Source organism: Manis javanica, chromosome 6 (genome assembly GCF_040802235.1).
Source record: "Manis javanica isolate MJ-LG chromosome 6, MJ_LKY, whole genome shotgun sequence".
Lineage (NCBI taxonomy): Eukaryota > Metazoa > Chordata > Mammalia > Pholidota > Manidae > Manis > Manis javanica.
Window position 1 is genome coordinate 34,589,415 of NC_133161.1, and position 18,531 is coordinate 34,607,945.

The 18,531-nt window shown below is 34.7% G+C and overlaps 1 protein-coding gene and 1 long non-coding RNA gene across 2 annotated transcripts in view; one reads left to right on the forward strand and one right to left on the reverse strand.

Annotated features, from left to right (window-relative positions):
- Positions 1 to 18,531, reverse strand: part of LOC140849873 (uncharacterized) — a 120,041-nt gene that overhangs the window by 38,393 nt on the left and 63,117 nt on the right. The gene's annotated exons all lie outside the window — the stretch shown is intronic.
- The window catches only part of PPP1R3A (protein phosphatase 1 regulatory subunit 3A), a 37,442-nt gene continuing 23,264 nt past the window's right edge, over positions 4,354 to 18,531 (forward strand). The window contains exon 1 of the mRNA XM_017672047.3: positions 4,354 to 5,200. Coding sequence (XP_017527536.3) covers positions 4,413 to 5,200 — 788 coding nt within the window. The 5' untranslated portion in view covers positions 4,354 to 4,412. The remainder of the gene's footprint in view (positions 5,201 to 18,531) is intronic.

The window sequence follows — 18,531 nt, forward strand, 5'->3', positions numbered from 1 at the left end:
TGCATGGTACACAGATGGCTCCAGCCATAGGCAGCCCCTGAAATGGAGGGCTGTAGTTTTCCATCCTAAGACTGAGACAATATGGATGGAAGATGGTGAGGGGAAGAGCAGCCAATGGGCGGAGTTGTGAGCAGTGTGGCTTGTGATCAGCCATGAGCCTTCCCCAATAATTGTCTGCACTGACAACTGGGCTGTCTATAGAGGTCTGACTCTGGCTACCAACATGGTTCCGTACCAACTCATTAGTTGGTCACTGACCCCTGTGGGGGCGAGAGTTGTGGCAAGACTTATAGGCCTATAGTCAGACTAAAACAGTTATAGCATATCATGTGACAGGTCACTTGCCACTGGCATCCCTAGAAAATGATGAAGCAGATGAATTAGCCCAGGTACATTGGCTAAAAGGAAAGCCTGCCTCTGATGTGGCCTGATGATTACATCAACGTTTGTTGCATGCAGGGTAAAAGATATTGTGGGCTGTAGCCCATCAGTAGGGCCTGTATTTGACTTTTGAAGAAGTCAGTGGAGTCCAGCAGGAATGCATCATATACTCTAAAAAGGACTTACACCGGGTCCCACAGCAACTTGGGACAATAGCTAAGGGGCCAATACCTCTTGTCAGGTGGCAGATAGGCTATATTGGCCCTCTGCTTGTGTCAAAAGGGTACCAATACATTATGACTTGTGAGGACACAGTTACTGGACTTATAGTTGCTTTTCCTATGCATTGTACAGAGCAGTGGATGACCAAAAGACCCCTGGAGTGTCTCTTCACAGTCTATGGCCAACAGCAAGTAACTGAGAGTGATCAGGGCACCCACTTTACTGTACATGCACTACAAGAATGGGTGCAACAATTAGGGATCAAATGGAAGTTTCATGTACCATACAATCCTACTGCAGCAGGCATGATAGAAAGGTACAATGGTTTGCTAAAATCTGGTCCAAAGTCAGATAGATATCTGTAGTTTAAGGGCTGGTCAGTTTGTTTATGTTTGAATGAGAAGTCCAGAAGGGAACACTGAGCCCCATAGATGTGCTAATGCATATTGCTGCCTCCCCTGTATAATTGCAAGTACAAACCAAGGAGGAGTTGTTGAAGCTGAGGTTTGGCCACCAGAATAATATCTTGCTGCCAGCACCAACTGCACTAAACCTTGGAGACTCCATTGAGTGGACATGACCTTGGACATTTTGACACATGGACAAGTGATGGCTGGCCCTCCTTACACCTTGGGGACAAGATCTGGAAGCTGGCCTCCTGTGTATTCCTGGAGTAACAGCAGAGTGATCCCCAAAGGTCACAGTAGTATAGTATATCTGAAACTGCTGGAAGGTGGGAGTATCTTACCAGGGATTTTTGTTTTACCATTATGGCCAGTATATGCACCTCCAGTAGCACTATATGTAGACCCCTCAGTAACCTCCACAGGCAAAGGGGTAAAGTTATAGAATACTAGACCTGGACAGGACCCCCTTCCTGTTACAGTCCTATTGCAGGACCAATCTTTTGCATGTATCCTACATGATGGACAAGATTTGCCTATGTTGGTATCATTAAAATGTTTGTCTTGTCACTCCTAAGGTCTTTGAGGATTGGGCACACACCCTAGCCAAAACTGCTGCTTGCTGGGATGCATGGAGCTCCCTATCAGTACCACTACTAAGTGTGAGTCATAAACACATCTGAGTAAAACTGGTTTTGAATACAGTTGGAATAACCTCCTCAGGCTTGAGGATTATTATAAATTTTGTTAAGTGTATCAAAATTTTATTGTATTTTTGTTATTATCTCTATGTGTTTGTTATCCTCTGCTGCTGTTGTGGAATCTGGTTATGATACTCCAGCTTTCTCACACAGGGACCATCACGGAAGATTGAGGGCATCTTGAGAGAGAGGCATTGTGAGGCAAGAATCGTGGAGGAGTGGAGTGTGGGGAAATTAAAGTTTTTATGGCCAGGATCCTCATGTAACCCTAAACTGCTTGATAATGTAATTGGCCTACTTCTAGGCTGCTGCTTCCACACCTGTAGGCATTAAGCTATTACTGACTGAGTCACTGTATAAAAAGCTCTGCCCAGTGCTCTGGGTAGAGGCAGAGATGGAGGAGGATTATGGACCTGCAGACTGATGCATGCAGACATGATTCTAGTGCTCAACCTACTGCTGGGAGAATAAAACTGGGTATAAACCTTTATACCCAAGAATGTTCCATTGTCATTTCTCAGTCTCCCTGAATTCATACTGAACTTGCCTGGGCTGAAACCCTCAGGAAAAAGGCTACCCTTACTATAGATTTTATTTTAGACATTTAAAAGCATCTCATTTAATTGCTAACACTGCACTTTAACAATTAAGGAACCTGAGGGTTAGAAAATTTGAATATTCTCAAGTGGCACAGGCAGGATACATATCCAGTGATCTTGACCTGCATGCCTCTGCTTGTAATCCCTGGATAAATAACTTTAGTACATTGTTTTATCTGCAAATTTTTATCACCCTATTATTTTACATTACTGTATGTATTATTTATAAATTTTATGAAGTATTTTGTTACTAATTTCCTTGAACACCTAATGATATATTTTAGGTACCTTGGAATATGGCTACTCATGGCTCATGGTCATTAGTTTGAAAGGATAGCCATTTGATAGCCATTTCCACAGCAATTTTGCATTCTTAAATAATCCATGTGGTCACCATCCATTCTAGCTATATGGATGAAGTAAAAGATAAATAATTTAATTTCCTTTTCCTAGACCATACTCATTTTTAATTTTGTAAATAATTTCTTGATCCAGTATTTGATGAAATTCAAATTATCCCATACATTATAACATATTTACAAAGTTGTAATTTTAAAGAAATTATATTATTAGTCTCTCTTTTAAAAAAATTAATCAACTTCATTTAATTTATTAATTTGAGTTGAAGATATATTGAAAGAAAATGTTGCTCATGGTTAACATTTCAGCCATATAGAAGACTGTAAGGTGAAATCAATAAAATTTTGTTTTCCCCTACAACCCTCAATCTCTGGTTAGATATACCCACTACTAGCAGTTTCTTTCATGTCTTTTCAGGAATTTTCTATACACAAATTTGTGCACACTTTCTTTTTTCTCACAGCCATTATCTTGGTTATCTTACCATATCAATACATAAAGTGCTACCTTATCCTTTTAAATATCTTAAAAAACTCCATTGTATGGGTTTATCCAGTTCTCTATTGATGTCTATTTAGATAGTTCCTAGAGTTTTTAAAATAAATCAGTTCTGTTGTGAATAGACAATATCTGTTATCTGTATTTATTATTGCATACTTACCCCATTACTTTTTTGGTTACTCTTTATCAAAAAGATTGGGCAAATTTCTAGCTGGAATATTTCCGGATCAAGGCATGTATATATTTAAAATTTTTCTAAGTTTTTACCCAATTGCCATCCCCAAAGTTGGTTTTACATTAAACCAAAAAAACATGAGAGTCTAAACAAGCTGCTCTGACTGTAAAACGCACATTGAACTCCAAGATGTCACAGTATTAATTTCTGCTTTGTGGGCTTAAATTGGCAATTTGCCAAAGACCAACATTTTATTCTACATAAATATTTCACTCCTTGGCTGGGCTTACCACTATTCACTTATATTTTCAAGTCAATAACACATTACATGGGTATATTTTTCCATGGCTTAATTAAAATAAACTAATGTTTAAAATAACAGGTATGACTATTTGTTCTAGGTCTTGGCTCAAGCTATTTCTTCCACCTGGAAAATCCACCTCACTCCAATCCTGCATGTCTATGTTCTACCTAACCTTTATGGTTTATTTCAAATGATATTTTCTCCATCTAAATCATATTTCTTCAGAACTCCCAGCACCTCTCACTTACCCTTTAATAGTTCATGTTTTACATTATAACTCCCTGATGGGCATAGGAGAGAGTTCTTATTTTCTCCTGTTTGCTTGGTTGCTCCAATAGATTGATTTAATTCAAACCACATATTTAGTACTGTAATACTACTTTTATTTTCTTTTAAAATAAATGGTCCAAGTTTTTATGTTTAATATCAACTGGTTAAAGTAATATTTTTATTCTAAAATTTCAGATTTTCTAACACAGCAGAAAGATTTAAAATGTCCTTTTTGGAACTCAGCTCATAAAGACATGCAACTTTAAAAACAAAGAGTTAAATCTGAAACATACTGGTAAGAGTAACATGGATGCTATCATATTAAAGGCCTTTGGAGGCAAGCTAGCATAGTTCACGTGCCATTGGACCTATTTTTAGGGCTGACTCCTTTTTGCAAAGTCAACTGTAACATTATGCTTATTTTAAGCCTCACTATCTCAAATATCAGTCTCTACTAGTTGTACAGCTCTCCCTTATTTGATATCAGAGAGCCCAATGGAGCCTTCTGAAGAACCTAGTCATATTGGCAAAGATAACTTTTTAGAAATTCCCAATTTATCTGATTCTCCTTCTGAAGATGAAGAAGTTAAAGCTATCTTCAAACCTCGTTTCTCCCCTCAACCTAGTAGACGAGGTTCTGATTCTTCTGAAGATATGTACCTGGACACTCCATCTTCAGGTGCAAGAAGAGTGTCATTTGCTGACACCTTTGGATTTGATCTTGTGTCTGTCAAAGAATTTGATTGCTGGGAATTACCAAGTGCTTCACCCAATTTTGATTTAAGGAAGGACATTTTCCACACAGAAGAATATGTTTTATCTCCACTATTTGAATTGCCTTCTTCAAAAGAAGATCTTATGCAACAACTTCAAGCACAGAAGGCGATACTGGAGTCAACTGAGTTTCTTCCTGGGTCTACAAGTATGAAGGGCATTATTCGAGTTTTGAATATTTCTTTTGAAAAGTTAGTGTATGTCAGAATGTCCATAGATGATTGGCAGACACATTATGACATTTTAGCAGAATATGTCCCAAATTCATGTGATGGTGAAACTGACCAGTTCTCCTTTAAGATTTTATTGGTTCCTCCTTATCAAAAAGATGGCAGTAAAGTTGAGTTTTGTATACGGTATGAAACTTCTGTTGGTACATTTTGGTCAAATAATAATGGCACAAATTATATACTGGTTTGTCAAAAGAAAGAACAAGAGCCGGAGCCTGTAAAACCACGGGACGAAGTTCCTAGTAGACAAATAAAAGGCTGCTTGAAGGTAAAATCAAGGTGAGGATATATCTTACATTGTTTACTCTTCATAATCTTAAAGTTTTAATGTCATTTTTTATTTCAGGTGTTGTAAGAAATAGCTATTCTCTTTAAAAAATACACTGCTTCTTATGTATAAAAGAATGGTACTAAACTTAAACAAGGTCAATGCTATTCAAAGAAGAGCAGTGTGTTCTCTCTCCTCCAAAAGTAAGGAAAAATATGGCACAATGTAATAGATGGAGAAGCAGGAGAGTGCAATGTGTATATTGTTTTCCTAATGAGTTATAAATCGCTTCAGTTGAAATGATGGAATCTAGATTAAAAACCATATAAAACTATTTATTTTGACATTTAGAGTAAATTTATTGTTAGTAGTTGTTAACTGTCCATGCTGTACTTTGAGGCATTTCTGATTAACATAAACATATTGTTTCAATAAGTACCTAGTGCTCAGAAAGCTCAGAAATTCATAGACTTTCCCCAAAAGCTGCAACAAGCTTCTTAATGACTGATTGAGTCATATAGGGATTTGGGGAGTGATATGTGTTAAGTTAAATCATCAAAGCTATTAATTTAATGATAAACTAAGAGAACGATATAAGTATATGTGTGATATATGAACTACACATAAAATTTTATAATTATAATGAAATATAACATTATGGAACACAGAATAGTATAATTTAGTAAAAGTAAATATAGCAGAATTTTTTTAATGACCCAAATAGAAATAAGGATATTCAGCTTTATAGATCAGAGATTTGGTATATGACCTCTTATTAATAACCTTGCTCTCCTGTTAATATAGAAGAAAACTGGCATTCAGCTCTCTCTATTGTAGAGTTGGCTACACTCCATGACACTGAGCTAGTAGATAAAGCATCCAGGAGGAGATGGATCTTTTCTGCTCCCTGAATGTTTCAATGTGAAAGTCCACATTGTTCCAGCAGCCACAGGCAAATGTCTGATTACCCTCTTGATGGCCCATCGTACTTGTTACTAGACCCAGAGATTCTAGCAACTGTACCAGATGAAAAAGCAACTGTATTCGGAATCACAACACCTAAATTCTAAGTGGAATTTAATAAAAACATAAGGAAGCATTGGAAAATTGTTAAGCTTTGTATGCTTCAATGCCTTGATCTATTATATGGCAATAAATAATAACTACTAAATGTGTTATTCTAATGTATCAATAAACTAAATATAATATAGGTAGAAGGAATTCAATTCATATAAAATATTCCTGTTTTCATCATCCTTTAAAGAAATTTGAAAGATTGGCTTGCTCCATTTTGTGAATTATGCCAACTTTCCAAGTCCAAATCAAACATTTTCAGATTTTAACTTAAGCTATTAAGAGAAAAATAATATAATCATAAACTATACATATACTAAAATAATCATTTAGATGTTTATGAAATTACTCAACAGCATATTAGCTATACAAAGGTCAACCCTATTTAACAAACTAATTCATGTACATAAACACACACATATTAAATACTTTATAGATGAGATCATCATCAGTGAATATCCATTAAAGAGGCTGCAATTTGCTCTCTATGTTAGAGAAAATCAAAATTTAGAAAAGGCACAGCCTTACTGTTGAAGAGCTAATAAAAGAAGCAGTGTTTAATTGAGAGGATTTTTCTACAAGTTTAAGATGCGGCTTTAAAATTACAAGCAATACATGCAGAACCATGGTATAGAGCGGGGATTTCTTTGATAAGCCTACCTTGACTTGAAAAGAACAAAAATGAGCAACTGATAGGGCTAATCTTCCACCCCAGTCACAATATTATTGGAACTTCTTCTAGTCTAAGATATGCATATATGTATCTCCATATACACATTTGTATTCAGAACAGTAATCATTGGATTTATAGTGGACAGCATTCAAGTTTTAATATTGCTTTGGGGAAAAAACTGAGAAGAACTAAACCACAAAATGGTCTAAAGGCCTGTAAAGTTTCCTAATGAGTTATAAAAATGGAAAAAAATCTCTCTCCTTCAAAATCACAAATACATTTTCTGTACTTCTATAACTTAAAATGATCAACACAATTCAAACCACATTTGAAAAAGCATTTGCCTCTGGAGGAGGCCTTTTGTGCTGAGTTTCAGTCCAACATGAATTTTTACATCTGATTTATATACCACTCAAAATGGAGTATATAAAGGAAATCCTGACATATCCTTAGAACAGCATATGCCATAATAGAATATTTATACAGCTTTTCCATGATATAATTTATATGCAATGGGGTTCAAATATTCCTAAAACTCACACAAGAGAGCATTATCAGATTTCTAAATGAATATTGCAGTTGGATTTCATTGCAAAGAATTTGGTTAAAGTGGCACACCTTATTAGTATTATTTTAGAAAATGTGTACTTGTTAAAATAAAAATGAACTAGTTATTTGATCACAAAAATTTATAGCTTCTAAATATCCTCCTCCCTCCAAAGAGTTACAGAACCTAACTAGGTCCTTTTTGAGCTTTCACACTTCCTATATAGCTTAATTTGGAGGTCACTTCTTTTACAAGATAAACATGTAAGAGAATAAATGTGGGTTTTTGTTTCGTATATGCAAGTAGATTAATAATGGTGGGTAACGTAAGTCAGAGTTAAAGTGAAAATAAGCTCTCCTAATGCAGAGAGTAACACCTAACTTGAATTCCTATTAATACCAAAGTTAATTTGCTATTGGCCTCCTGGAGACTGTATCTTCTGAAAGTGCCAATAATCCCTTCGAGTAAGTAGGGAATGAACTGTGGGAACACACTTAGTGAGGTAGGATTTCTGTTATGTCAGTCAACCTAGGCAATATGATTTCTCTACAGAGATTTCTTTTCAGGTCAGAGTTTGCAAATCTCCATGTCGACATGGTTGTCTACTTTCTTTGATGCTTATTAATCTATCCACTTTGGACAGAAAGAAATATCTACAGGAAAAGGAAAACAGAGTTTGTAACTCATAGGCATGTTTCTGAGAGTGACCCAAAGGTATTTAATTGCACCAAAAGGCATGCATCATGAGATATTGGATAAGTGTCACCACATATGTGGCACAGGGGTATGTGATAGCAAGCAAACTAGGCAGATCTACATCCCATGGGCCTTGTTTCAAAATAAATACCAAAAGAAAGAAATGACACTGATATAAATTATATTAAATGTACATAGATAAATAAGCTAAAAATAGCATGTAGAAGCAGTATAACCTCAAAATTAAAATTATGGGCTTCAGAGTTAAATGTACCTGGCTTTGAGTCCTAGCTCCATCACATACTAGCTGTGTGACCTTGGGCAAGTTAGGCTTGGTTTCCATATCTGCTAGTTAGAAATAATAATAGTATATCTTATAAGGGTTCTTGGAGATTTCCATGAGCTAATACATATGAACTTTTGGCCCAGTGTCTGGCACACAGGAAGGTATCAGTAAATGTTAACTACTATACAAAGAGAAGGCTAACTCTAGCTTTAGATGCATCTGAAAAATCCTAGAGAAGCTCAACCTGCCCAAAGATGATCTTCTCTTTGCTTTCAGGATTCCTAAATTTTCAGCTTTGGAAAACCATTTCTTTCTCTCTTATAGGAATTCTTTCAACAAGAAAAACTAATTGAATTATTAATTGTCTTGAGATGTTTTTTATATTATATCTGAAACATCTTAAAGCTGGAAGAGATCCTAACAACTATTAAAATTTCCACATTTAATAGATGAAAAATGGAGGACCAGATTGGAAGGGGTAAAAAAGGCATTAATTTTGGTGTTGAACAGGCATGCAGTTCCCAGTAAAATATGTTCTTAACAGCTATGTAGCCATGGACATATCCATTTGACTTCTCAAAGCCTTAGCTTATTTATCTGTAAAATGGGAGTATTGCTATTGTGATGATAAATTAAAGTAAAACAAGATTATATTTTTAAAGCTTCTAGTAGAGTGTTGGGCACATATAAAGTAGTCATCAAAAGCCTACTATAATTGCCATCATCACTATCAAATCTTATCTGGGTAATGAATTTTCTGATTCTTGGACTTGCATTATTTCTCCAGACATCTTAGTCTTTCTTGTTCCAAACTCATTCAACAAGTATTTATTAAGAACCTATGTGTTAGCAACTAGTATCCAACTGAGATACATGCCCGGAACCATGACCCTGTGAAGGTAGGGAGAGGCCCCAAGAGAAAAGGCCTCACCAGGCTGAGGGCAGAGAAGGGGAGAAGAGGAACAGCAAAACTAAGCTCTGATGCTTTGAGTATACAGTGGAAGCCCTGGATAAAATAAAAACTATTTACACTATATTTCAAGTTTTCCAGCATATGTAATCATAATTGGTCATGTAAACTGGCTGGGGGAATGAACTTTTCAGCATCTTTTTTTTTCCCCACCAGCTGCAAAATGTATGTTTCCAACCTTGGGTACACAGACTGACTTCATCTGGTTTTGTATTTTATTAAGTGAAACCAGTTTATTATTTTAAGTAAAGAAACGGCATGATATAGGTGTTGAATGGTTTTTATAACTTGGCCAGGTGAATGCAAATAAACTCCTGAAAAATTTCAATGCCAAAGGAGAAAACTGACCAGTCTTCAATTTTTATACCTGAGGAATGGGAAAGAGAATTTTTTTCTCTTTGAGAATGGGAAACATTTTAGAATAGGAAAGAGAAACACTCTGAAAAGCATGATTTTAAGATTGCAGACAGTTTATCTTTCAGGGTGGTAAAAATTGTTAAAATGAGCCAACTCAAGCATTGGCAAATGGGGTACAAGATATGGTCATGAGTTGCATGTTCCAGTCAGAGACATTGGATTGTGAGACTTCCTTACTTTATACATACAGTATAATCTGGGATCCTGGAAATAGTCCAAAGAGGTGTAAATAGCCCCATGAGACCTTTAGAACTTAATGTATTGCATAGCTAACTTGTTTTGAGTCTGTACTAACTGTGGAAGCTGGGTCTGTTTAAGGGAGGGACCTCTGGCAAGGCCATATGGAAACATAAAACGCAGCTGCGTAGGACCCGTCAAAAGAACTGGAAGCTGCCAGCTGGTTGACAGCAAGGAGCCAACTAGCTTAGAGTTTCCTTGGAGGCCTACCAGGGCTTCGGGGCTTCCTGGTTTTGTGGAAATCCATACTCCTATAATCCTAGACTTTCCCTGGAAGTTCTGAACATTTTCTGAGAAAAGAGGAACAAGAGGGTCTTCCCATTCAGAGTGTCTTTCAGACTCTAGCTGAAAGGAATCACGATGGATGCCATGCCTCACATGGATCCTTTGGGGGTCTCTGTGAGCCTAGTGTCCCACCTGAAGCCCATCTGCAGCCTGTAAAAATGGAACAAGGCCCAAGAACTCAGAGCTAATAAAGCTCCAGGCAAACAAATGATTGTGAAGTGGAGCACTTCCAGTTTGGCTGACTGTGTCTCTTGTTCCTATTCCAAGGTTTTGACCCAATACCCCAACAGAACTAATGTAGGAAAGTGACCTCAGAGGCAGACACCTGAGGTGGGTCTCATTGCCAAATGCCCTACCAGATTTAAAAGACCCTCTGTACTCTGACACCTCACCAAGCCTGTTATTTTTTTACATATATACACATGTATATATATATGTATATACACACATAAATGTTTGTTTATATGTATACACACATAAAATACACACACACATGTGTATAAAACTTACCTTTCTTAAATGCAGACACCTCCAGGATGGTGAGCTACTTCTGTCCTATACCTGATTAAGGTGAGTTGCACTAAGGGGTTTAGAGTTCAGATTGAGACAATGGAAATGGATCATTTTAGAGCACAGAGAACTAAAGGGTACAAGACAGATTTGAGGACAGTGCTGTGTTAAGGGCTCCACAGAAGCATTAAGGGCTTTGTGGGCCTGGAGTGTGGGTGTGTTTAGGGGAAAGATGGACTCCCCAAACAGTAAGGCATAATGGAAATAGCATGGGCTTTAAAGTAGGCCAAATCAGCACTTTCATCCTAACTTATTACTAAGTGTGTGAATTTGGATAAATTATATTTTGTTTCCATTTTCTTCAGGCCTAAAGTAGGGACAATAATTTTCCCCTTGGCAGAGTTGCTATGAGAAGTAACTAACCAACATATATAAACAACTGTCCCAGTTGCTGACACTTTATAAATACTCAAAATGGCATTGGTGATAAGTTCCTCATTTTTAAAATCTTGTGTATGGCTAGTCCTCTGTCCAAGATTAATGGAGGAATGCTTTTTTTCCTCATTATCATTCCTGCTGCTAAGACCCAGACTAACACAAATAGTTTCAAAATTAGTTATGTTACAGATTCAAAAAGCATTTGGGTACTAACCAGGGAAACTAATATTTTTGGCATTGCTTCTATGGGCAAAAGTTATTTTCAAATTCCAGCAACTTCTGGGTTACAATTGACATTTGGATTGACATTTGGAACATTATCTGCTCATAAATTGGACACTCAGTTTCATTTTGTTTTGTTTTTTTAAAGAGCTACATGTTTTTACTAAAGGTAGTTCTTCTTAAGATGGTTCTCTTGCACTAAATAACTCATTGGCTGCATACAATTCCACCTTATCATCCCTTTATACCTATGAATAGAAAATGAAATTGAATTTTATATAATTCTTTTCCTCTAAGAAAATATACAGCGTTGAATTTTCACCCTTCATTTTAAAGCATTCTCTGTACCCTACCACTATATAGAAAAGAAAAAACTCCCGAGGACATATGTCTTGAATCTTTTCAGGTTTTTATTTGGTTTCCCTAATAGTTTTACTTGGGTAACTGGCATGGTAGTATTATAATCTATTATATAATTAATAACTGGTTTTGAAGCCTTAATCATTACCATCCTGCTGTTTAAAGATTTTATGACAAATAGAAATAAATTACTAAATTAGATTTTTATATTACATTGTTTAGTGACAGAGACCAACTGTGCACAAAGCAAACCTGTCTTAGGAAATTTTATGATTCCCTCCCTGTTAAGTTAATCTGAAAATGGTTTGTGTTGTATATTGGTGCTACTCACAACCAGAAATGGAATTCTAACATCGTAACACAATGTCTTTCCTATGTACACTTTCAGATTTGAATTTTACTTACCCTTTTTGAAATTTGTAGCAGTAAAAAAGATCAAAATATCCCCTCAACTTATATTTGTAAAGAATGCCAAATAGCAGATGCTTTTCCTAATTATGTGAGAGGTTTTATAGCCCATTTAACATGGATGGTATTCTGATTTGTTTGACAGAAGTAAGCCATGATACAAACCAAATAGACTCTAGATCTTTAAGAAAAACCCCAAGCTTGTTTTCATTCTTAAAAATTACTGTGGATATCTTCACGCAATTAGGAATCACACAAAATTGCTTAGGCAGATTTCAGCTTTATGAGCCATATATGAAATGAAGCTGGGCAAACAATGTATTTTACTAATATCTCTTTTTGAGAATTAATACTTATAAATAATTTTATAATGCATTGTTACAACTTAAATATTTCAATTATTTACCAGTAGAAAAATTGCACAGATTTTAAAAATCACATTCAGGTACATCAGCAGAAAAAATCAAATCCACCTATGATTTTAAGTAGGTGTATAAGACTATTGTGTTTAGTGTAAATAATGTTACAATTATTGTTTCCAAAGTTAATACAGTATTTGATTTCTGAACAATTTTCACTGAATTATATTGTTGCAGAAAAGACCTTTGCTTTCAGGTAGAATTATTCTGAAAATTTCCTAAGCCAAACTGTTATATAGTTTCTTCTTCTTACCATCTCCTGGGGAGACTGATTTCTTCAGTAATACATTCAATGAGGAAATTCTCTGTCTTTCCTATTACCATTTACATTGCTTTATGCCTTTAATCTTGTCATTTGTTTACTCTGATTCTCAGTTGAATTAAATGTGGGAGTCCCTATCCTTATACTTTGAAGCTAAGCAGAATAATATTGTTTCTGTCACTGATTTCTATTTTCCATGTCAAATAGCTTTATATTTCTTCCATGAGGTCCTAACTCGTAAGCTAATAAACCAGTATGTAGTCTTTTAGAGAAAGTCACAGAAGAAAAGCTCATCACCAACTGAATTCTTTTAAGGGGTGAATGATACCGCTATTAAAAAACTGCATTGCCATGTATCAGGGGCAGCCCAACAGATTAATAGCAGGCTGGCTAAGGAGCTTCACTCTCTTCAGCTTATTATTACCGTACTTCCTATATGAGTCAGAGAAAGGAAAGACGCTTTGACGAAATTACAAAAAATATTTCAGATTACTCAGTTTATTTCTCAAGCCTACCTTGAAAGACAGCTGTTAGAATTTTTGAAACACTCATAGACAAATAATGCATAATTTAGAATAGTTAAATGCAATATTTTCTAGGTATCTAATTTTTAAATAAAATTTCACTCAATAATGGAATTGCATAAGACACTGAAAAGAAATGTTAAATAGATTTGTAAAAATCAAATATAATATAGATGAGCTGAAATTTAAATTGGTTATAAATGTATCATTTTGTAGAAATGTTAATACAGTATCTCCAAGAAGAACTCATTTGAATGTATGTTAAATTTCCTGACTCTGTGTGTATGTATAATTTTAATTAAATGGTATTTGTTCTAATCAATGAATATGTACAGAGGAGTGGTACAGACAGTCCAGTTGATGATTTATTTAGTAAATTGAACATAGAGAGCAGTATAAGTAATACTGTCCATCTACATTCAAATTATTCTGGATGCATTGCTTCTTTTTGTGGAAAAAAATACACACCACATATTTATATATGGGCTTTTCACTTAAACCTTATATCTTTGTCTGCATAGACAGTCTAAATTTAGATGTTCACTTTCAGTTACCAAGGTATCAATGAAATGTGTGTACAATGCATATGATAAAGACATTCTTAAGAGAGTTCCTATGTTTTCTAGTAATTTATATTTTCTGTGTTAGTAATATCTCCTTCAACGCTAACCAAATTAATTTTTAGACAGTGCTAGTTATATGAACTTTGACATTTGCTTACAAATCTCACAAAGCTCATCTAGTTCAACAGGACCCTCAGTCCTATTGTTGATTTAGCCATATTATGGGGCTTGCTTTTGCTCTTCCATTGCTTTGTTATACTTCCTTTAAGTTATAATATTTCTGACAATATTTTCCCACAGAGTAGTTACTCCTAGGGTACAAAAAAGCAACTTTCCTTAAATGAAAGGGTTGCTATTTACCAAGTTTGCATCTGATGCAACTTATTTATAGGCAAAGAAATTAACATCTAGCAAAGACTTATTGTTTATCAAATACTTTTATGCCCAGAAGGAAGAGGACTTTTGTCACATGGCCCTTTATATCTCTTTAGTTAGAATGGTTATAGTGGTGGCATTTACATGGTGGCCTTTTCCTGAACTTTAATTTTTATGTGTGTGTTGTCCTCCCAATTGGACTGCAAGTTCCTGGAGGTCAGGGATGGTGTATTAGTCTAAGCATGATTGATTCCCCACAATAGCTAATAAACAGATTTTGTACATAAAAAGCTCTGAAAAAAATTCTATTAAAGGCATCTGATATCTCATTGATAACCCTGAGTCCTGGTAAAATCCAAAACAACATTCTGAATAATTAAAGAATGAATTATGCTCATTATGGTTTTAATGATGAGTGCTTTATTGTTTTCACAATCTTTAAAAATCATATGCCTTCTGGATATCTCCATCTGGCTATCCAGATGGCAAATTAATTCCCTTATGCCCCACACCAAAGTTATGTTTCCACTCAAATCCTAACTCCTCTTCCTTTATTCTGTATATTTTTTAAAGTCATAGTCATCATTTCTAGTTATGCAAATAAGAAATTTCAAAACAGTAACAGATACCTCTTTTTGCTAATTCCTATTAATTCTACACCAAATTATATTCTATGGTCATGGAGGTAGTGATTGTTCTTTTGATGAAAAATAAAAATTATTTTAAAAATTAAGAATAGAATAGAATATATGAAGACTATATTTAAATATTATAGAAATACAGATTGTTTTTAGATGACAAAGAAATTTTTTCATGCAATAGCAACATATTTGCCTCAATTGACTCAAAATTAAATATGGAATTGAACACATCAACCATTTTAACATCTTGTAGACAGTCTAAATTTAGATGCTTACTTTCAGTTACCAAGTTATCAATGAAAGATCAAACTGAGAAATAAATTCATATAGTCTACAATTGGTTATTCTCATTATTGTCTTTACCTTTTTTCCTATATCTTCTAGAGAGCTGATTCATTAAGTCACTACAATGTTATCTTTCAGTAATGTCAAGTAATCTTAATGTCTCAAATAAAACAAATATTCATTGGTTAGTTAGCCTTTGGCTTCCTTTATACCTCCATCCAGACCAGTTAGGACCAGTGCCAGAAAAGCCAACATGATGAATGACAAAAGACTAAAGGCAGATACTCTAATCCACTGATCAGAGCTGAGCCATTCATTCTTCCATTTCTGCCAGGGCCAGGACCAGAGCCACATACCCCTCTTAGTGCTGCAGCTGCTCATGTGGCACTCCCTGACTCTGACACCCGTGGATTCTGGGCCTGGCTGTTGACCTGTTTTTCTTTACCTTAGTAACTTCCCTTAACTGGGCCTTTTACCTCTACCAGATTCTTCCCCTTTACTGAACCTATTCACTAATAAGTTACATATCACTGCCATTTCTGTCTTGAGATTGCAGAGCCCTACATGAAACCAAAAAACAAAAATATTTAAGGAGAGTAATGTAATGCTCAACCTCTAAATGTTGAACCTTACAACCTACAAAAAGGTAATGGGATATGTCTGTTATGCTCTATTAAGTACTACTTTTTAAATATTTTAATATAAATCTTAGATTTCAAGGAAAGCTACAGGAAGAATTTGGTGACTTCTCATCTTCCTGTATATAAATGTTTTAAAACTATTTAACAGAAGTGTCCAGTTGCATTGATTGTTGTAGGGAAAGCTTTTACTTTTGAAAACTTGAAGCAATGGTAACTTCTTGGTTTGCAGCTAGTTGCTGATTCCGCAGAATATAAAATACATTTAAAATTTTTTGTGAAAAAAATCAAATTCAAAATATACTGTTATCAGTAGACATGCTTTAAGACTTTTCAATTTCTTAAACCTTAAAAATTATATTTTTTCTTTTTATGACAATAGGAATTGGGAAACAAATACATACCTTAGGAAATTAGCATAATTAATTATGTATTTCAGGTGGAAAAAATAATAATACTCCCTCTCTAATGATATATCAACTCTTACATCATTATCCATTAATATCTCATGGTTTTCATTAAGAGTTTTACTATAATTTTCCTAATATTCTAAGGAACTTTATTATACAAAACCTAAAGTTTCCACCCAAACTACAAATGTGTTATTGAGGTAGGTTAATGCATGACATTTGTAAATAGTTAGTTTTCACTTTCTCAGAAGTTTTTCAGTGAAATTAGCTGAAAATGAAAGTTTTATCATTTACATTTGCTGTTTTCCAATTAATGTCAATATACAGATGTGTTCCCACTGAAAATGTTACTTGTGAGACTGAATTAAACATTTTCTGGGGAGGGCTTAGCTGTTGACTAAAAAATCTGGAGGAATTTGTGTGTGTGTGTGCATGCGTACAGTAAAATATACTTGTCTGTGATGAACTGTAACCTCTAAGGAAATTAAGTTTCTGAAAATCCTTTTCAAAATTGTGTTGGCATGATTATAAGGGTCAACTATGTGTGTGTGTATATATGTGTGTGTGTGTGTGTGTGTGTGTGTGTGTGTGTGTGAATGCATGTATTTCCAATTTTGGGAGAATTCCTTGATGACTTATGGCATTTTGGACCAATTTCTATCATTCTTCTAATTTTATGTCTAAGGATCTGTTAGAATTTGTTAGAACTTGGTTACAAAACCAGGTGAGACCCTTATCTTATGTATAGACTGAAGCTTAGTGACAACTTTAATTCTATGATGATTTACTATTTTAATAAGTTTTCTTGGTTTTTTATTTTAAAATGTCTAATTATATAAATTTGAAGAATGTATGCTTTAAATCTATTATCATTTCTTAAGTGATATAAAATTATCTCCCACAAACTTTACACATTGTAGTAAGCAAGGCCAGTCCCATGTCACATAAGAAGAAATTTAGGCAAGAGATTTATTTGATCAATTGAGGAAATATTTAAGATGAGAAGTTAGGTTTGTGATTTAAGGTCTCTAATTCGGCTCCAAACCATAGTGCTTCAATAAGGCAATTGTTCATAAAGAAATATGGACTTCTCATTTTGTAGAACACTTCCAGGTAGCTTCTATCTTTAAGTATTAATATAGTTAAAAGATAATATTTATATACATGAGACAAGTTAGTTATCGAAATATACAGCAGCCAAATGTAGTGACACATACTTGGAGAGGATCACAGGAGATACAAAGCACTAGACATTGGAAAAATGATTGCCCTGATTAGTAACAGCATCACAGAGAAATTGAACTTGACCTTGAAATGGTAAAAGTTGAGTAGCTGGTGAAAAGGGAGAGCATTTATTAGAGTAAAAAATATTTGTGGAAATGGCAGTGAAAAGGACAAATTGGAGGTTTTGTTAGTCATCAGACTTCTTGGAATGGAAAGAATTACAGGAGTCAAACTTGAAAAATAAGGTTGAAAAAGAAGTGTACACTCTCTTGCTAGGCTGAGGATTTTGAACTTTAGTCTCTATATTCAAGAACAAAGTAGTATTTTGGATATATTGATCCAGAAAAAATATATGCAGGATAAACTAGAGTGGAGAGAAAAGTATGAACTAGGTTGCCAACTGTAACTTGAAAATATTAAGCATAATTTCTCAGTGTTTTTCTCCTAAGATGCTTTCCATTAATGATATATGAGAGATTCTTCACTGCCTTGAAAAGCTGCTATGGCATTTATGAACACCCTCATACTTAGGATTGATTGGGTGTGTCATGGATGAAAAAATCTTTTCTATGTTTCAAACCTTTTTCCTTGCTGTTTTTTATGTTGGAATGTTTAAACACAGGTTTTATCCTTTTCTCATTATCAGCATTAATTACTTAATTCTGCTCTGGGTTATCTTTAACCTAATAAGCACATATATATTATAGCACATATTTTTAAATAGTTCTATACCTATTGCATGGGTGAGTCATTTTACTACTCTGGTCATGCTCATGGTAAATTTCTTTTTGTAATTAGTTTTCATGCATCTTCTTTCAAAATCTAAGTTTTATTTTTTAACTTAGTGAAAAAAATTAGTCCAGGCATCTCAATCTCCA